At 29.6% G+C, this 22,613-nt stretch overlaps 1 protein-coding gene across 1 annotated transcript in view; it reads left to right on the forward strand.

Moving 5' to 3' along the window:
• The window catches only part of LOC129911876 (uncharacterized), a 32,296-nt gene extending 13,433 nt beyond the window's left edge, over positions 1–18,863 (forward strand). The window contains exons 3-8 of the mRNA XM_055989858.1: positions 8,959–9,057; positions 13,144–13,461; positions 15,276–15,541; positions 15,608–15,698; positions 17,154–17,363; positions 17,433–18,863. Coding sequence (XP_055845833.1) covers positions 8,959–9,057; positions 13,144–13,461; positions 15,276–15,541; positions 15,608–15,698; positions 17,154–17,363; positions 17,433–17,498 — 1,050 coding nt within the window. The 3' untranslated portion in view covers positions 17,499–18,863. The remainder of the gene's footprint in view (positions 1–8,958; positions 9,058–13,143; positions 13,462–15,275; positions 15,542–15,607; positions 15,699–17,153; positions 17,364–17,432) is intronic.
• Positions 18,864–22,613: the final 3,750 nt, after the last annotated feature.

Consider the following 22,613-nt stretch of genomic DNA (forward strand, 5'->3'; position numbering starts at 1 on the left):
ATAGGGGAAAGTGGCCTAAAATGGCACCCCAAGGTAAAATGGCCCCCTGGCTAGAAATTGTAGAATCGAAAATAATTAGAAAGTTTTATGAACGCGATTCTTTAGTTTATCTTACAAAACCAACATATACGAAATTTCAGCAACTTCAAGCCATTATTTGAAATTTGACAGGTCAAACTGTCTCTATCCACCTCAAAAAGTACACTCGTTATAATTTTGTGAAATTTTTTTTGCAAAAAAAAAGTATAAAAAATATTGTATTTTGGAAAAAGAAGTTAATGTATGTACGCATGAAGTATTTCTTATTATTTTACTGAAATAAGTTGGTTTAAAACGATTTTAAATTTTTTGGTGTAAAAATTAAATTGAAAAAACTCAAAATGGGCAAAATGGCCTACTTAGTGCTCGGGTAAAATGGCATACCTATTTCACATGCCATTTTAAATTTTTTTCACATTTTCATTTTTTAAAGTGAAAATAGTTGCTATTTATGAAGGATGTACAGAGAGGAAGTCCTGGACTGAGGAAAGCCCTTGATTCCGTCAAAAAACCTGGAAAAAAGCATCCAAAACATTCAAAGTTGCAAAAACTACAAAAACGAGACGAGCAACCAACATGAACTGGGTTTTAAATGACTGGATGAAAGATCTGGGGGGATTAAGCACCACTTGTTCCAAGAAAATGGAAAAGGAGCCCATTGACTCAATTTCGCATTTAAAATAACGTATGTTTGGACAGTGTGCCATTTTACCCTGGTAAATTTGATCAGTGAAATTTGTAGACGTCTTGAAAATTAAAAAAATTAAATACTTTTTGGAACTTTTTTAACTCGCTAATGAAAAAAATGTGAGAGTAATATATTAAACTTTGAAAAGTATATAGCATTTAAGTTTGAATGCTACTGTTTTTCGAGATACAGGACATTTTCCTTAGGGGGGGCATTTTAGGCCACCTTCCCCTACGTCTAACTAAGTTTTCGTTCAGAAAATAACGTTGACTAAATATCGGGTCCCTCAACGTGCCTATTTTTATAAGGAAAGAGCTACGAGGTGACGACTCTCATTCCGTAAAGCATGAAATTTACCGAACTATTAATGAGATAAGATATGATTAAAAAACAAATTTCAAATTTTTCCTTACTTCAAACAAATTCAAATGGTAATAATTTTATATGAAAAATAGTGACAATCAAATCATACTGCATTAACCTTAAAACCAATTCTAAGAAATTCCAAATTTTATAAAATAAAAATATTCAAAATTTTGACAGAATCCAGTTTAAAATTATAAATATTCAAAATTTATAACGTAATCTGGTTTGGTTATATTATATCTATCAACAATGATCAATCAACAAAGAATTATTTATTAATATAAAACAGTCATTCAACTTGAGTTTGCGTATATGTAGGTATTTCAGTTTCAGGGCCTCTGTCATAAAAATAACAAGACACATCAAGAGTTTTGTCACTGATCTTGTACCACTTTTCTAAAGTTATTTCCCCATTCCGGCTACAAAAACACCTTTTATACACTCACACTTCCATTCAATTCCATTCAGATTCACGGCCATGGTAAAGTGGCTTTTGATGGTTCCTCAAGAGGCAATTCAGACCCCGGAAGAATTGCACTATAGCGTGTCTTCAATCACGTTGTCTAAGTAAAACGCGTACCCACACTCTCTCAGTCATGCAACTGAAAAAGTGAAGGCAAAATTTCTCCTCATTACCACCATCATCAGACAAGTCGTTTTGTTTGATAAATTTTACTGCACATTATCAATAGGAAAAAATTCATACAACATGTGGCATCAATTTTTGCAGCAGGTTTTTTTTTAACATCGATAACTTAATGATCTAACAATTATTGATTGTTATATTCATCGATATTTATTTTTTTGAATGAATTTTAAACTAAACCTGCGGTTAAACTTCTTTTTTCTTATTGGCTTAGGTATGTAGGTTTTGTGTTTTAAATTTTATAAATAGCTGTCCAATAGTTGTCCACAAAAAAGAAAAAAACTAATTTTTTCATAAGATTATGAAACTTAAGTCGGTTAAGGTCGAACATTTTAATAAACTCGATGCCGCGATGATAGACCGCTTAATTTATTTTATCGATGTGTTTTTTTTTATTTATTTTTTATTTGTGATTTCATTCACAGCAACAAAAGTGATTGTGATGTGATTTTAGAGTGTGAATTAATTTTCTATCCAAATTATTCGTCAAATATTTTAACTTAGTAGTTGTTGTTGGTTTAAGTGGAATGTGATGTTCACGATACTCTTGCACATCATACTTGTTAGCATTATTGATCGTTTGAGTTGGTTTGAAGCTTTTTGAAAGTTGTTAAGCTTGTCTGATCTATGTATTTGATTATTACACTTCAGTAATTATTACAGATAAATATTTTTGATCATTATGATTAACATATATTTTGATGAAAATGAATATGAATTGACAAATAAGGACATTTAATAATGACCCATCAATTAGATACTTTTTGGAGGGCACCTTTAAGTAAGAAGATATCCAGCTTTAATCCCACCCTCTTAAAACAATACGATTTCCGCTTAAAATAAGTGGAATCCGCTTAAATTCTGTTAAAATTAAGTCGAACTTAATTTCATTTCATTTTATTTTATGAATTTTATCTTAAAAAACAGACAAAAAATACAAATTTAAAAATTATCGTCAGATTTCAACTTTAGTTAAAATGTTTCCATGTAAAAATATGATGATTTTTCAGTTTAATTAAGTAGATTTTTTTTTATTTAACGGACGGAAGTCATCTTGGCAAAAAACCATACAGAAATCCACTTGTTTTTAGGTGATCTTTTTTATCCATGAACTGACGTTGACGTGTAAATGTACCATTGTTCCATGAATAATTTTATAGAAGTCACATGGCTGTCTATTTAATTTTGAAGAGCTTTTTTGACATCAAAGAATGAGGACATTAAATAAAATAGAGTATGGTTGGATGAAAATCCGAAAAAAGTAACATTAACTTATGTAGGTGCGCGACTCATTCCCTTAGATGTTTTCATACCTACTCAGCGTAGAAGTCGATTTTCCTCCTATTTATCATTTTGTTCCTTTTTCTCCTTTTCCTCATTTTCCTCTTCCTTTTTCTTCTTTTCCTCATTTGCCTCCTTTTTATCCTTTTGTTAATTTTCCTCCTCTTCTTCTTTTTTCTTTTCCTCCTGTTCCATCTTTTCATCCTTTTCCTAATTTTCCTCCTTTTCTTTCTTTTCATTCTTTTTTCCTCTTTTTCCTCAATTTTCTCATTTTCCTTTTTCTCCTCATTTTGATCTTATCCTCTTCTTTCTTTTCCTTCTTTTCCTCTTTTTCCTCCTTTTCCTTCTCTTTCCTAATTTTCCTCCTTTTCCTCATTTTCCTCCTCTTCTTCTTCTTTTCCTCATTTTCCTCCTTTTTATCCTTTTGTTCCTTTTCCTCCTATTTTTCCTTTTCCTACTGTTCCTCCCTTTTCTCCATTTTCTATTTTTCCTCATTTTCCGCCTCTTCCTCATTTGCCTCCATTTCATCTTCTTCTTCCTATCTCATTTCTTCCACTTCTTTTTCTTCTCGCCCCTCTTCTATTTCTTCTTCATTTTCATCAATTTTCAAAAGTCGAACATATTCAAATAAATTTAACTGAAAATAGTTCTGTTAAAATCGAACCTTGTGATGACTTTTCACATGATGAGTTGTCCATAATGAGTTGTCCTGCACATTTGAATATTAGAAAGTTCTCTATAATTTTTAGAATGTTTTACACGTAGTAAGTCATTTTTGTAGATACTTGAAGGAAAAACCAGGAATCAGCAATTTAGTCTAAATAGTTCAATTCATGTCTTTACTATTTAAATACTTATTTTTAAGTTCCCAACAAACACTTATCTCACTTCACGTCGGTTAAAAGATCAATTTCGTGCCTTTAAAATATGCGAAGCTGAAATGCTCATTATTAAATTTTGTATGAATTTTAGCATAAATTCACATGAAGCTTACTTCGTATAATTACATTATTCTGTTGTTTAACATAAAACAAAATCTAGTAATAAAAATATTTAATTAGATGTGATTAATTTATTGCGTGTGTAACATTTTCAATTACCATTCACATATTTTGTTATTTTTACCACAAACGCTCATCAAATGGTTACAAAGTTGCATGAATACACAAATCAGTTAATATCTTTATTAAACATTTAGGCTTAAGAGGCTGGAAGGTATTTCCTATAGCAACTTTTTGAACATATTATTAACTCCGTTACTTATTTTCTGAGTTGTTCTAGAATCTAGATAGCTATTCAATTTTTGGAAGATTCCTATAAAACTAAAAAAAAACAGTCTCTACAGAGATTGGTTTTCTTTCAATTCAGCAATAAAAAAAAACCACAAACCTTTTGTTTGCCTTTTTGCCAATATAAGGTCAGTGAGCCTTTCAATGAATATTTCAGCCCCAGCTCATTCCGGTTTCCTTTCTCCAAAATGTAAATAAGCTGCACTTTATTCAACTAAAATTGTAGACATACCTTGCTGACATAACCGCCTACCTTTTGACCGACTAAAAAATAAGATAAACTGATGTAATACCCATACCTTACCAGCTCCAGAGCAGAACCAACTATAACTCAAATGACTTACAATTACTTAACTTTTCAGCACACAGTAACAGTAACAGTAACAACAACATAATAATAATAATCAACAAAACAGTAAAGAAACGAAAAAAAAAAAGAAAAAGTGTAACAGAGCCCAAAATACAAATGAAGCAACAAAACTAGACTCGTTCCGTCAACACACAACTTATACTTAGTGTTTCTCTTCTTTCATTTCCCATTTGAATGTTTTTTTTCTGTTGCTGTTGCTGCGCTATCTTTAGGACAGATGACTGATCACGCATCCAAGCTGCAAGTGTGGCAAAGTTGCATATACCACCACCATCGTCTAGCTCAGCTAGACCGAAGTCAAAAGATCTCTAACGAAGCCATAAAACTGTGAGCCAGTGACAGCAGATCACCATCAGCAGCAGGCACTATCTTCTCTATGTAAACTTAAGGCTTCCGAAGGCTTGAGTGAAGCTCTAAAACTTTAACAGCTTAACCATGATTACACAATTATTAAGTACGCTCCATCTGAGCTCTGATGGTAATAATGATAATGAATGCGATAATGCAGACAATATGATGTGATGATGATGATGATTCGCAGAGATACTCGCACAGACAAAGTAAATGAATGAATCATTTTGAGTGTAGTTAGCCACGTGCCTTATGGTTTAATGATGGATGGAAAAGACTGGACAGACTAAAAGACTTTCACTCTGTTTTGGTTTGTTTTTTTAGCCTTTTATGACTTTAAGTAAAAAAGTCTTAGTAAAGGGAAAACTAAGCTGATGATCTTTATGAACTTTGAAGCTTAAAGAGCTCGAAAAAAGATAATCACTGATCTAAGGTATATTATAAAACATTTCTTATCCTCGTACAATAGTTGTATTTATTTACAAACGTTTTCGAAAAGTTAACTTTTCATCTTCAGGTGATAGCAAAAATATAATTTTTAAAACATTTTTTGATAAGTTTACAAATTAATCAAAAATATTTTTATATAAATTGAAATTTTAATAATTTTGTTAAGTAATTGAAATTTAAAGTTATTTTAATAATGTCTAATACTGATAATTTTATAATAACAAGAAGAAAAGGGAAGTGAATAAATGCGTTTAAAATTTTTTCTCAAATATGTCCTTAGATGATAATGGTTTTAAAAATGTATGCAAAGAAGACCGTTCAAAAGTTTTGTTTTTATTCATGTTTTTTGTACGATTTATGAACATTTCTTCAGGTATCGTCAACATATCTGACCCATAATAATGGAAAGTCAGGGTAGTTTTCTTTAGCTTTTGTTTCGAATTCAGCCATAAAACAATTTGCTGCTTTTGAACGATCTTCTTTGCATAAATTTTTAAAACCATTATCATCTAAGGACATATTTGAGAAAAAATTTTAAACGCATTTATTCACTTCCCTTTTCTTCTTGTTATTATAAAATTATCAGTATTAGACATTATTAAAATAACTTTAAATTTCAATTACTTAACAAAATTATTAAAATTTCAATTTATATAAAAATATTTTTGATTAATTTGTAAACTTATCAAAAATTTTTTTAAAAAGTTAACTTTTCGAAAACGTTTGTAAATAAATACAACTATTGTGCGAGGATAAGAAGTGTTTTATTATATAGGTACCTAATTATAAAACTCGTGCAGAAATTCCAAATATAATTCAATACGAATTAATAGATAATAGAATTGATACTAAAAGCTAACAAATAAGTTCAATTTGACATGGAGAACTAATGCACCTGGATGCCAGAGCCTTTGATAGAGATAAATATTAAGCCTTCGGAATAAATTTTAAAGTTTTAATACAAAAGGGTCCGCTTCCGCTGCCGCCAAGTTCTGCCATATAACGCTGATAATGAAGGACTGTATAAACTGATTCGCTAAGTACCGCACCCTCTGAATTTTACATTTTTGTTTCTGGATTCACATCATGTATGTACATTACATATGTTCTTGGAGGTGTGGAAGTTTAATGACAGAATGATAAGCTCATTGAATTCTGATGCTTTTAGAATTCCATGTATTACAAGTTTTTTTTTTTTTGTTTAACAATCATATATTTGACGTCAGAAAACTATCAGCATGTTATGCAAGAAATATGTTTCTTTAACTTATTTAACTTTGAGACAACCCGTTCCAATAGTCTATGGTCCCTAAAGGGCCGGTTATAGCCATCAGGAAAACGGATCAGGAAAATTTTTTGAATCGATTAATTAACGGTATTTTATGATTTAAAGGACAAATGCCACAATTATCGATAGAAGATCACTAAAAGAATATGTTTTACTAAAATATTTTCAATTGAACAACTATTCTTTGTTAAAAATTCATTTCTTTATTTTCCTAACATTTTCCTAAACATTTTCCTGATCCGATTTCCTGATCGGTATAACTCTTTCATTCATTATAGATTTATTTATTTGAGTGAAAGTGGTCTCGAATCTGGGGCTTGGAGTTCTTGATTCTATTAGCTTTACCCTGATTTATCATTTGATTGATGCGCTTTAAAGCTGACCAATTCATTTGACGTATTTTAGCTTTTGAACTAAGTTTTTGTACAGCTAATAAAGTTCACTGTAGTTTCTTCTAATCATTTGCTTTTTGTATTCTTCACTGGTGGGCCCAATACACTTTTAAGAATACTTTTTTTAAAAAAGCAGGGTCCGACTTGGGTGGATTATAAGTCCTCAAAGTAATTTTGGACCCCACACTCATATGGTTTAAAATATTACACAAAATTCCTGTTGGCATTTCAACCAAGACCTACTTAGAAGAGCCAAAATTTACAATGCTACTGAAATACAAATCGAAGTTTATAAAAATCGAGTGAATTTTCGAAAATCATTTAGTTTTCAAAAATGAAATTCGCATTAATTTTCGAAGATTCTTCATTTAATGTTCAAAAGCTATTTTAACAAAATATATAACTTTAAAAAGCAAATTTTAAGAATTAAAATTTGGATTCTGAAAATTAGATGAAAAAACTTTACAAAATTGACGTGTGTTTCAGTTTTGAAAAAATAATAATGTTACTTTTTCAAATTCACGCTTATTTTTGAATATTACTTTATTGTGATATCAAAATTTTCAATCTCAAAGAAATAAATAAATTTACTTAATTAATTTACAAAAATTTACGCGAACTTAAGTAAATAAATTAACCAAGTTTTTAAAACTGAAATACCGTCAATTTTAGAATTAATTCTTCATTAAATGTTCAACCAACAATTTTGTAACGCAAATTACAAAAGCATTTCTGATAAATCAAAATTTGGGATTTGAAAATTAAATGTAGAATAGTAAAGTTATTTTGAAATTTGGGTGCAATTTTTTGTCGAAAATTATTTCATTGAGTTTTAAAAACGAGGCTCGTATAAGTTTTCGAAAAATTCTTCATAAAAATTTTCAAAAACTAAATTTATAAAATAATTTTGAAAATGTAGTTACAAATATTCTTTAATTTAAAATATTCAATCAATTTTTATACAAATATTCTTTAATAAAATGTGCGTTTCATCATGGTTTACAAATAAATACTTCTTAAACACCTTTAACTTTTAAATAAGGGAGTTCTGGCTCACTTTTTTTTTGATATTTGAAACAATTGAGTAAGGACTTTTGGCCTGATGGCATTGCAGCAATGAATGAAATTCAGAGAGTGAGTCTTCATGGAATAACTCTTACTATCGTTCAATATTAATGACTTCCAAGTCGATCTTAATAAGCGTTATGCAGATTGACGTTCAAATATTATTTTTTGTGTCTTGTTGGAACCAGCATGGCATACCCCTGTCACAAGACATAAAATTTCATAATCGTATGAAAAGCCAATAACGTGGCTCTTTTTAAAAAACCTTCCAAACATGTCTTGATAGCTTGGATTTTCAATTTTGCTTATGGTACATATATTCACCAAAACTTTGTAAGATTTTTTATTAATATGCATAAATAAGACAGTTTTTCACTGCTAAAAAATGCTGCATTTAATTTACTTAAATGATTGTTTAATCAAATTTTTTATTAACTTAACTTAACTATCGTTCCCCTCAATATTTGCCAACCTAAAAGCCACGTTTCGTAGCTTTGTTGTTCATAACTCTGATTTTTCATATCTTGGGTTTTTCGTAACTTCGGTTTTTCATAACTTCAGTTTTTCATAACTTTGGTTTTTCATAACTTCGGTTTTGCGTAACTTTGACGCACGTAACTCTGTACCATTTCATCCAGAGTGAAGTTAGAAACCGAAGTTTTAAACTTTATTATTTTATAATTTGTTTTAAATGATTTTTTCTAACTTTTGTATTTTTTTTATTTACTTTCAGGAATTAGATGTGCTCACATTAGGAACAGAAGCAGAATTAGCCGAAAGAAATAAGAGAACGGTTGGTCTATTGAGAGATCTCTTCCCAGACATCACAAAGGTAATGAATTTTTTCAAAAAAAAAAAAAGAGTAGGTAACACATATTGCATATTTAAGTAGCAATTGTTACTGAAAAATTTTTTATTAAGAATCTCTCTTTGAATACTTAATTAGATTTATGAACTATGTAGGTAATTTCGCAAATCACCTTTAAAGGTATTTTTAAATACATACTTTTTATTAATTCTCAATGAGTAGACAAAAATAATTTAAATTAAAAAAAAAAAGTTAACAACAAAAATGTATTATTATTATTCGCCACTGCTATTTTGTTGAATAGTTTAATTGATTTAATGCCTGGTTTATGCATTCAAGTTTATATTGTTTTCACAACTTTTGCGATATTAGCTGCGTTCCTTTGGAAATATTTATCTACTTTTTAGTACTTAAAACTACTTTGAATTACTTTTGCTATACTGAAAAAGTAGTTCAAAGCAGCTTTAAGTACTAAAAAGTAGATAAATATTTCCAAAGGAACGCAGCTATTTTATCAATTTTGAAAAAATCGTTTAATTTGAATTGACTAAAAATCATTTAACAACATAACAAAAGACTAAAATATTACAGTTTTTATGCCATTTTTTTGATAAAGTATTTTTTTTTTTTAATTTTTTTTTCACTTGACAAACCAGGCATTATTAAGCATAATGACATTCTCATGCACATCATCGCAAAAGTTGCATTTTTATTCATATCACTATCACCCATATAGATGCCAATAATGCAATTATTGTCTGTAACTGATAGTTTTCATTAGTTACGCACGGTTCAGAACAAAGGTTCTACATAATTTCCATTTTCATTCCAAAGTACATGTTAGTTGCCAACTTTTAAAAAATTATCGATGCAAAGTGCAACTTTAAAAGGCTGTCTATCATTTTTAGCCACCCCTTTTTTAAAATCGCACATACCTATGCTCTATTTCATCTACAAAACATTCCAACGATCTTCATTCTTGGGATCAGTTTTCAATTTTGGTTTCGGATTAATTTAATTAAATTTTTTTTTTATTCTGTTAAAAAAAAGTAAAAGGTTGCTCGCCTTGCGCAGTATAATTCCGTGCTACTACGTTACGGTGGTAATTTATTGCACGCAACATCTTAGATTACCTCTACCGGTGTGTGGCGTATATCTTTGTGTGGTATTGGTCATCAAGAGAGTATGTATATCATGGCATAACAATTATTACGTTGTCTTGTCCATTCATTCGATCTGTCATGTGTGTGCAGATGTCAGATCCAAAAAAAAAGCTGCAAGGTAACAATCAACAATCCAAGAAGTCAACTCAAACGAAAGTGTGTCGACTCTTTGGACCATTCAAGACAGAATCAAAAAAAAATTAAATTAAAAGTCTGACACTTTTATGACACCTGAGAGAATTGGAACGACATAGAGTACCTAATTGTTATGATACCTTACCTATTACCTATGCGTGTGCCAAGCATTTATTTAAGAGCATAGGGTATTAAATTTAACAATCTTAGGTTTTAGTTTGTGCAACAATTAGTTTCTATATAAGTTTCTTGTAATGTTTATATGGTATGGTATGGTATGGTATAAAGAAAACCCTGCATTTAACTGTCATATTGGTCTGTTTTGCATGTGACATACCTATTATTTAACATGTGGTCATGGATCATGGTATATTTAAATGAGCAATACAAAAATGCATTCTAGTTTAAGAATAAAGAAGGTCAAGACTGTGAAGACTCTTTATGTTCAATCAGCATAGAATGATTTGACATTTGGACGCATTAATGATTTAGAGATAATTTGACAGCTTTTAAAATGTCAGAAGTTTTGTAAGATTTACAAACCCATAATTTGCAAATTATGTGTATTTAAACAGATAGATGTCAAGACTTTTATCTAATCCCTTTTTGGAATACTTATCAGAAAAGTATCATTGATCTGTGCCTAACCTATAAAAATTTCTAATGACTAGAATATGACATTCGAATCATAAATTTTGATTGAAATCGAAATCATTTAAATGTGATAAGTGAAATCCAAATTTTTGGCAGTTTTGCCTTGTCTTTAAAAAAGGTGAATGTTTCTCCCCTTCCAATTATCCTACAATTGCACTATTCTCTCTAAGGTCTTTGAAATATTGATAACATTGATCAATCGTCAACTTTCCAAGGTCATTGAAACATTGGTCAATTCTCAATTTATGAAATATCTCGAAGAAAGAAATAACGGCAGTACGACTTTCGTATTTGAAACTTTTTTATACTTTTTTCACTTTGTGTTTCTATGTAGTTCAGGCTTTAAAGTGTTAATTCTTTGCCGCCGGGTACAAAGGGGTTAAGTCACAAAATTGCACTTTTCGGGTTTCGATGAAATAAGAATAACCTCTTTTTTCTCTTTTATTTGGTATCAAAAACATAAATTTAGAACAACTCTTTTCTATAAAAATAAAAGGATCAATGCTCAAAAATTCATCGATTAGCTCAACTTCACATTTTCTGGCAAACTATCATTTATGACTTAACCCCTTTGTACCCGGCGGCGGCAAAGAATTGTACTACCTACTAAAACTCAGGTAATACTGGTTTATTGCCTCAAACTTTCGTCCGAATACCATTCTCGAAGTCTCTTGAAACATCTGTGGATAGGTTGTTGGAATTTTGTCCGAATTTTGGAGAGAAAAATTGGAAAAGATTCATCAATTCAAATGACCGAGAGGCTTCAGTCCTTAAGAAAATTTCAACTTGTAAATGAGTACTGCAAAATCATTCAAAATTTGACTTAGTAAATACTTTAGTGAATATACGTTCCAATTGTAATGGGATTTTTTTTTTTTTTTTGTGAAGAAAACAAAGATATACCTTTGCATTAAATTTCTATTCAAAATCTCTACATTTTCCTTGTGCGAAAAAACACCCTTTCATCCAAAATAATTGTTTGGCCTCCATTGTTAGATATCAATCGGTAACTGATTTTTGGTAAATGCTGCACTAATATGAAAGCACTTTAACGTTTCTACCTAAATTCTTGGTTTTACTGTAGGTACGAATCATTTGCATTCTCGGACATATTACAGAAATACTCTTTCATTCAAAACTATTTCATGAAGTCTCTTTATTGTTTTTCTATCCCAAATATAATGTTTGTAGGTACCGAATTTCATTACGGTGGCAATCAATTCTATTTTTAAATCAAAAAAGCACTCTTTTAACCATTGACCATGATATTTATATTAGACGATTAAAGGTTCTTCCACTTAAAAAAATACACCCTTTAACATGAAAAAAATTTATAGAACTATTGTAATCTTAATGCAAAGACAACATTTTAAATAAAGTTCGTAAGGGTTTTATTTTTTATACCATTAATTTTATCAGACTTATTTTTCATTATTTCCCAAAAAAAAAAACACCCTTTTACCTAAAATATTTGTATAGGCTGTTTATATTTGTATATTTTCTGTTGTAAATGAAACATTCGTACAACAACAATAATTTTGGTCTTTGTCACATTTTTTTATGGTATGAAAGTTATCTTTCCTTTAAAAAAAAAAACACCCTTTTATTAAAGATAATCTTGTGGACTGTTTAAAATTCAGGTTTTGAATTGTTATAACAAAAGGTAATTTTTCATCAAGTTTAAAAAATAAACAAAATGTCAGCTGTTATGAAACCTTTCTCAAACAAAATTCAGGCCTTAAAAAAAACACCCTTTCACCAAAAATATTTTAAGAAATGTATGGATCCCTTGTCCCTCGTCCCGATAGTATTATTTATCAACAATGAATATTATATGACAACTAAAGCATGGAAGTGACACCTCAACAAAAATTTTATACAATTCTCATTTTTTTTTTCTCCACTTATGAGTATCATCTTCATAACTTTAAAATATAGCATGATTTGCAACCTTTTTTATTTTTATTTTTTTTTAATCAAAATGCCTGTATACGTTGACTAATTTGATTTCAAATCCTCATTATTGCATAACACACACACACTCTTTCATTTTTTTTTAACTCAAACAAATTTCAAATGAAACAAATAAAAAAAAAAATATAAGAAACAACCAAAACCAAAAACAAATTTGAAATACGCTGCTAACTTTTTCGTATAGCAAATCGACGATCAAGCAAATCGTATCATTTCGAAACTCCTACGCGTCCTTGGGCCAACAGTACTACGTACTGCTATTCAAGGCAACAGTGCCAATCGGGCACGTACTGATTTCGATGCCGACTTTGATGATGACGATGATGATAGTAGTTCCAGTTCCAGTAGTTCCTCTTCTTCTTCGTCGTCGGGTACAAAAGTTTCAATTGAATTACCGACATTTAGCCCTGAAGATAGCAATGAAGATACCGACAGTTCTTCAACTACAACAACAACAACACCATCAACGTCATTTGCTGCTGATGATGATGAGAATGCAAATGTGAGTTCACCATCGCCAAGGATTAATAATAATGACAATAATGTCACATTGTCTGCGATTGAATCATCAACACTTTCGACAAGCACATTGTTGCCGTCAGGTGTTAATGATACGCAGATCATCAATATAATCGAAAATATTAATCGTATATTAAATTCTACAAATTATTTCATTACAAGTAGAAATAACACCGTTACACCATCAATCATCTCCAACAACAACAACAACAACTACAACTCCGATCCATTATTTCCGAACACAGCCAACAACAACAACATTTACACAACAGACAATTCAGTGAATTGAATATGATGAGGATCAGCAATCATTACAAAAAAAAAAAGAAAGAACAAAATAACGCCGACTAAATTCATTGCCATTGTTTCACTTTTCTAAAAAAAAAAAACACCCTTTAGACTGTCACCTGTCAAAACATTGTTTTCAGTTAATGAGCCTCTCTTTCATATTTTTTCGTTTTTCTATCCTTTTCCTTTGTTTGAATTTTCATTTTGTTTTCAGTATACTGTCAATGCGTGAGTCTATTTGCATGAAATTGACAGTTCGCCATAACCTCATTTTATTTGACAGCTGTCATTTCGTTTGCATGTTGGTACTCCTGTCATTATAATTCGTTTTTTACATCTTTGCAGTTATCTTTGTTTTGTTTTCTTGGATCATTTGGGTGCATTCTGTCTCATATTTTACATGTCTCTTTCATCCAGTTTTCAGTATCAGTTCATCAGACTTTTTAGCATGAACGTTTTTTAAATAATATTTGTGTGCATTAGTTGCGTAACTAACTGACATTTTACGCATGCAAAACTATACAGATGTCAACACAAAAGTTTTCAGATTTTTTTAGTTTTCAGATAATGGCTTCCGATTGGTCAGCTGTCAGTTTTTAATTTGAGTTGACACTAAACCAATCAGGAACCTCTAATTGTTATTTAACTTAAGCTTTTTTTGTGTTGCTTTTAATACATTTTTGAAAAATTAATAAATTTTGATAAAAAATAAGTAGAAATCAATGTGAGGACACAATCATGACAATAATCAATTTTTTGTGTGGAAATGTCAAAAATAAAAATGACATTAGTTAACATTCAAAGTGTCAAATTCAATGTGACATAAATGACATTTCTCTTTTAAAAGCTGACCAGTGTCATCGTGACTTTGACACATGTCAAATTACTATGACAGATGACAAACTTACGATGACACTTGGGAATATAAGAAATTAAACCAATATTTTTGACATTTCCATCAATTAAGATTAAATAAAAAAAGAAATACTAAATTTAAGTTAAACAACAAATTATTACAATACAACAACAATTGGCAAAATTCATTAATCTCATGCTTTTTTTTATTTTTTTCTTTCTTTCTATTTCCACTGTTTACCACATAAACAAACAAACAAAAAAAATCGGACAAAAAAATACGTAAATCAAATTTTGAAAAAATCAAAAAATAAAATCAAAATTTTTTTCATTTGCACAAAAATCAAAAAAACAATCCTGACACACTTGTACTACTATCATGCATACTTTAATCTTTTTTTGTATGTCATATCCCATCCAATTATACACACTACCAAACAATAACTCACCTTTTCACCTTTTTTTAATCTAAATTCCCCACACACTTCTACTCTATTACACCTCTCTTTCTTTAATAATTCATAACTTTGTTAATATTCATATAAAAACACACAAACTCCTTTAAAATACAATAACAATAAAAAAAACGCATGATCGACCCTCACACCCTCTGCCGGAAAAAATTGTAAACATAAAATAAATAAAAAACAACAGCAATCGGGCGATGGAGCGTCATTTGATTTAGAATTGTTAAATAAACAATTAGAAGAGACAATTCGCGTTGCCCGACAAGCTAGCCAACAAGCAGCAGCTGAAGGTGCCGCCGCTGAAGCTGAACAAAAACTAACATCTACCAATGAAGTCCAAACTAGCAGTGTTAGCAATGATCAAAAAACTGCCGAATCTAAATCACCAGCTATTGATGATCTAAATTTGGACTCGAATGAAGATTCTGTTGATATTGATGATCGTAATAAGAGGTTGGTTTAAATATATCAACTTGTTAAATTTACAATATTTTCTAACTTTTATTTGAACTTTTTAAGATTCTTAGCTTTTGGAGGACAGGCAGCTGCTGGTGGAGCTGATGGTGGCAACAAAGGAAACTCTGGAAATTTCTTGTTTGATATTGTGAGAGTAAGTGTTTTTAATTCATTTATCCTTGTATTTTTAAATACACACCCTTTTAATTTACAAAAAAAAATTGACGAAATGCAGTTAAAAGACCTGTTAAAGGTCTACAATGATTTGCTTTCCTGAAACTCTATAACAGGCACAAGATTTATACACAAACTAATTATTAAGTGGCGCCCGTGAAGTTGCTAAAATCGTTCATTAAAAAAAAAAAAGTTAAGTTGTGCCCAGGAAGTTGCTTAAACGGTTTTTTTTTAATAAAATTGTTAAGTGGCGCCCGGGAACTTGCTTAACCTCCCGATGACAACAGGGGTTCTATACCACCCCAGACTTGATTTTTCTTTCTTTGTTTTGTTTGCCAATTATTATTTCTTGTTTTATGAATTGTCTATGAAGTGTTACAATTAATTAAATAATTTGTTTTTGTATTATACCTAAAAGTAGTGAAAGGTTAAACCATTTATTTGTAACCAAATTGTTAAGTGGCGCCCGGGAATTTACTTGTTCAAAAGTTACTTACACCAAAAATCGTTGTTTTTGCTTCAAAAAACTTCATCTTTTTGAGTTGTCACATGAACTAACACGTACTTTTTTCTAATTTTTCAAAATGAGGCCACCTAAAGATCACTCTAAAAATAATCTGATCCCCACTTTAAATCCAACCACGATATCCAAATAAGATAGTTTTCCGCTTAAAATAAGTGGATTTCTTTTAAATTACACATTCAAGGAATTAGGACGATCTGTCCGCTTAATTTAAGATGGAAGTCATCTTAGCAAAAAACAAAACCGAAATCCGCTTTATTTAATGTAGCATCCGTGTACTTCTTCTAAAAACTTAACGGAAATACAGCTAACCTCTTCCACAATTCCACTTAATTTAAGAAGAAAATTTTCTTATTATCATAAAAATAAGAAGATTTTAGATACCTCCTACACAGAGAAAAAGACCAATTAAAATTAAGCGGATTTCTGCATGTTTTTTGCCATGATGACTCCCGTCATAAATTAAGCGGAAATCCATTTAATTTAAGATGAAAATCTTCTTATTTTTATGAAAATATTTTTATGATAATAAGAAGATTTTCATCTGAAATTTTGTGGATTTCCGCTAATTTAAGACGGAAGTCATCTTGGGCAAAAATCATGCACAAATCCGCTTGTTTTAAGGTGATCGCAAAGTTTTGAAATCTCCAGTTTGTTTTGAATGGTTTATTTCTCCAGTCCGAAAAATTTGGTATTAGAAAACTATCTAGAAAATAAAAAAATAAATAGCGTGTAGAAGTTGTTGAAGCATTAAACACTTAATGAAACAGAGGGTCATGAAGATTTGAGGTCTTAAATAAGTATTTTAATAGAGCCTTTCAATTCCGCGACTCCACAAACCAATTTATTACTGGGTCAAAGATTTATCAGTCATGTTGTTTTAATGAGTTTGTTCAACTTTTCTTACCATAGCTTTTTGGAGGAAGTGTACAAACCCAAACTGGTGATGAGGCAGCCAATGCACCAAGCAGCAGTAGCAGCACAGATGATTCAACTGACAGCAACGACACCGATAGTTCTCGAACTGCCGATGGCTACACTGAAGGCATTCCCGGACCTGTAACCAGGCTGGTTGTTCTTGCCAACCGTGGTTTAGCCAATCTTATTCAAGATTTAATTCTCGTAAGTTTATTTTTGTATCAAAAATTCCCCAAAACACATATTCTAATTCTTCTATTCTTTTATTTATAGCGCATTGCTGCAACAAGTGAACGTTTGGTGAACTTCAAGGCACGACTTATCACAGCACTCATTTAAGTCAGTCTCATTGAAAAAAAGCTCATCTGGCTTTAAGAAAAACCAAAACTGATTTTAAATGGCATGCATCCTATCGTGCCAATTCTAATTTAAATGAAACAAAAATTATATCAACAACGAAACACTTTTTACATTACCATACTCGAAAACAAATTGAAAACAAAAACAAAACAAAAAAAAAAAAATTAATTTATTTATAACAAATTCGTTGTTTAGCTATATTATTTACCTTTCTATACTTTTCTTTTCTATTCTTCAAAAAAGTCTTCTTCTTCTCTTCTTTTTCATTAAATGATTACCAATCGCTTTTAAGGTTATGTTACTGCTCAATTAGTCTTAAATTCAAAAGCTTTAGACTATACCCAGCTTAATACTCATTTTATACATCTTTTTTCCTTCCTTTTTCTTTTCTACTTTTCCTTCTATTCTTCTACAGTATCTACAAAACAATTGTAAATATTTTTAATGACTGTGGTGTATTTCTTTTATTTTATATAATTTTTTTATAATTTTTTTTGTATATTTAAATTTATTGAGGCTGGATTGAAAACCCTATAATTCCCTTCTCAATAATATCTCTGATGGTAGTCAAAGTCACAAAAAAAATCTATAAATATGTATAAAAAAAACTGTTTTTTGTTGTTAAATAAAAATATTTGTTAAAAAAAAAAGAGAAAGAGAGCTGATCCTTGCTTATTTCGTCGGAGAGGTCTGTTACCTATATGTAAATGTTTATAAATATATTTTTTTTTTTTGTTTTTTATTATTTTTTTTTATTTTAATGGAGAATTAAGTTAAATGACAAACACAAACAAAAAAATTAAACAAAATAATTAACAAAAAATGGAAAAAATGTGAAATTATTATTTTATACATGTTTTATAAATAATATTTAAGTTTTAGTTTTTAACAAGAAAAAAAAATGGATTAAAATACAAAAATTGTATATTTTAATATTATACCAATTGTTTTTATTTTTTTTTTTGCATTTTTTACTATTCAATTAAAACTTTTGATTAATTTCTGATAATTGAATAATATGCATGAGTGCAGTATCCCCGGGCTTATTGTTTAAGTTGAATTTTTTATTTTTTATATGGTTTTGTTTGTATTTTGGTAAAAATGGAAAAATCAATATAAGATATTTTTGATAATAATAAATCGAAACGCACACAATTAATACATACAAATGCATAATCTACACGCAATCTTATGACTTATTCTAAGTGATACGAAAAACAGAAAAAAACTGAAACAAATGAAAGGGAGATTTTAGGAAAAAGAAATGAAAAACTACTATTTTTATCATATTTTCAATTGTTGTAAGATTTAAAAGATAAATTGTAAATAAATGATTAGATATTATTTGTTTTGTTTTCTCCTTTAGTTCTCATTAAAAGTCGTAAATCGGTAGGTATGTATATATATATAATAAAAATATTTGATTGGCAATACTGAAAATGCAACTTAAAAAAAAAAAACCAATTTCAAAAAATATTGAACAAAAAATTGATTCAACTCAACTTAATTACAATAAATTTTGAGATAATCAGCCTGTATGGGTAGCAAAATAATTGACTTTAGCTCAGAATTTCTCTTATTTGAAGCAGTATCACTGACGATTGTATAAAGATTGGATTAATGTATAATGTATTGAAAGTATTACAGTAAAACCCGCTTAAGAGAAACAGCACATGTAACAGTTAATCTTTCACCTAAGCGGGATTTTCATTTAAAGAAATATTAAATATTAATTAACAGTATTTCATATATCGTCCCGTTTAATTTTCTGTTAAACATTGCTCTAAAACTTACAGAAAGAATAGATACAAAGGTTAAAGTGTAGAAACAACTCATTCAATATATCATAAACATAACTTGATTTCCCTTTGTTCAATTCATATTTTTAACTTTGAGAAAAATGTATATTTATTTTAAGAACTGAACAAAATTTGCTGTGTAGATACGTGGTTCAGGCAGAAACGGGACGATATGCTGGTTTTCACTTAAGCGGTTTTTTCTTAAGCGGGTTTTACTGTATCTGAAAGTTTCATGTGAATCGAATAGACACTTTCTGCAATCATAGAGCGCCATTTTGTTTATTTGTATATAATTTTATTTTTATCAAAGGAGAATGCCCAAAAAACCAGCAACGATACGAATGAGACATAGGTACATATATGACTTGAAAGGGCATCAATAGGGGATAACAAATATACATTTTGTTGTGTTTTTTTTTCAACAAAAACTTTTTTCAGGCAAGTCCATTTGTCTTGGTTTTAATTCCATGAGATGCAGTTTAGAAAAGTACCCTCAGATTCGAGAACGTTCTGAAGAGTAAATAATTATGAAAAAATAAAGATCTTACAATTATTAAACATAGCGATACACTTGTAGGTATGTAATATAGGTACGGTGACCATCCGTCCCGGTTTACCCGGGACTGTCCCGTATTTCTATAGCTTGTCCCGGGTTTTTATTTAAGAAACCCGGGACGTATAAGTGTCCCGTATTTTGTAATTTGTCTCGTGATTGTCCAGTATTTGCACATTCTCTGATTTTTGTATTCAATATTTCAAAATACTTTTTACCGTAAACAAGAAAACAGTGGTTGTAAATTAAAATTTTTCTAATTTTTCGGATAAAGCATTAAGACTAGTACGCTGCTGAAGCAAAACGAAAAATTTTCTAAGTCTCCAAAGTGAAAAAAAAATTTGCTACAGGAAAAATTGCCTGGACACATGAATATCTCCATATATTCTATAGCACAGGTAAGAATTTCGTTACCTAAGCTGCGTATTGTGCAACGAAAAGCACAATTTTCGTTTACGATTTCGTTGTGCTGGTTTTGTAAGAAAATTTTCGTTTCCCCTCCAGACTAGGCTTTAGTTTTTCTTTAAATGTTCGTCAATTACTTATTTCCAGCTTCTGTTTCTCAGGTTGCTACACCAGGAAAAATTAAAGAACCCAGATAACTTTCAAAACTTTTAAGGACATGTTAAAAGTTGTGTTAAAGATCATACAATTTCAAAATCATTTAAATTAAAACTAAAATGTTAAAAAACAGCTCTCCTGATTTTGATTAAAAAATATGTTTATAGAAGTTATTAACAGACATTATTATAAAACCATTTTCTTGATTTCTGATTTCGTAAACGACTTAAATGATTTCAACAAAACCGCTCCCATAAAATCGTTTTGGAAATCTTTATATCAACATAAGCAAAAATTATGAAAACTCATTTAAAAAATTTCAATTTTTTTTTTTTTTTTTTGAAAAATCAATGTTTTCAAAACGATCCAACGAATTTTTTATCCGTCCCGGGTTTCGCTTCCAGAAATATGGTCACCGTAAATATAGGGCAAGTTTTGGATTCAAAACAAATATCGAACTCGAGACAACAATCAAACATAATATTACTTACTATTGCTGTAACGATTTGGTTACATTGGCAAATAAAATGATACCTTCAAAGTAAAAAAATATATTTTGACCTGTTATTAACGGTAGGTACGTGTTCTGAATTACTACTTTTAAACGATTTAATTGTTTTCGACAAAAAGATTTATGCAAAAGCTTTACTACGTAAAATAAAATTTTTGAATTTATTTAAAATTACAATTGGAACAATCAATTTTTACTTGCGATATAGGTACTATATATCAAGTTATGCATTCGTACAAAAAAAAAAGTTGAGATAACATTTTTCCATGACATTACGATGGTAGACAATGCCAAAAAAGTGGGTCCCGGAAGTCCGTCTGTCTGTCTGTCTGTCAGTCTGTCTGTCTGTCTGTCTGTATAAGGACCTACAGCCTAAACGGATGGACCGATTAATGTCAAACTTGGTATGTAGCGTTATTTGGCGACTCTCCAGAGGGGTTTTTGGAATTAATTTTTTTGGACCAAAAATAACGGTACTTGTCATATACCGATTTTAGTAAAATTGAAATATCTCGAAAACGGCTCCAACGATTTTGTTTAAAAAATTCAAATGTTAGTTTCAAGCTAAGGTCTATATTTCAATGAAAAAAATTTTTTTTGAAAATCATTATTAACGGTACCTGCCATAGAACCGTTTTTTTCAAATTCGAATATCTCTGAAACTTCTTATTCGATTTCAACGAAACTTTTTGTGAAGAAGCATTTATATAATTTAAATATAAACCAAAAATTAAATTTCAAAAAAAAGAATTTTTGGATTTTTAAAAAAATTTTGAAATTTTTTTTTGAAAAATCAAATTTTCGAAAACGGGACATTGAATTTTTTTGAAATTTTGTTTTTAGATGTTGATTACTGATTTCTACAAAATGGCATACCAATATTATTTTCAAACTTTTTTTCCAAAAAATTATTTATAAAAAATTGTTTTTTTAAAAAACGGCTCTAACGATTTTGAAAATTTTTTTTCTAAAAATACACGTTAATATATCAATCAAAACTGCATACTTGTTTTGGAGGGCAATTCAATTTCAGATTTTATTTTATTTTTTTTTTTAAACGATTTTTTTTTTTTTCAAATTTCTATATAAAAAGTCTTAAAAATTTAAGCAACTTTAACTCCAAGAGCAAGTTCGTGCGACCCAGTCGTGCATTTTATTTTAAGTGATTTGCAAACCAATTTTTTTTTTTTTTTTTTTTTATTTAGAATTTTTTGTAAAAAAGTACCTATGTGTTTGTTTTAAACGGCTCTTAATATTTTCAAAATTTTTGTTTCCAAAAATTCATTTTTATTCTCCGTTCTATGGTCAAAATTATTTGAAACGGTGTTTAAGTAATTAAAAAAAAATTAAATTTGTAAAAAAGGGAAATGGAAGATGCACGAAAAAATGTGGTAACTTAAACATAAAATCTAAGAAATACCATTAAAAAGATCTAAAAAGGCGTTTTACTACTTTAGTACTTTTTGGTCTTTGGGAAGATCTTTTTGACATCAATTTAGCTAGATTTTTAGCTTATTCATAGGTATACAGATTTGAAAAACAAAATTCTATAAACGTTTATTCTTTCCGCCATTTTGGAAGCACCATTTTGGATGTTTTTGAAATTTGGAAGATTTTCCGTATTTCTCATACTAATATGTTATACATTTCGTGACTTTTCGTCCGTGGCC

The sequence above is a fragment of the Episyrphus balteatus genome, chromosome 2 (genome assembly GCF_945859705.1).
Source record: "Episyrphus balteatus chromosome 2, idEpiBalt1.1, whole genome shotgun sequence".
In the NCBI taxonomy this organism is placed as follows: Eukaryota; Metazoa; Arthropoda; class Insecta; order Diptera; family Syrphidae; genus Episyrphus; species Episyrphus balteatus.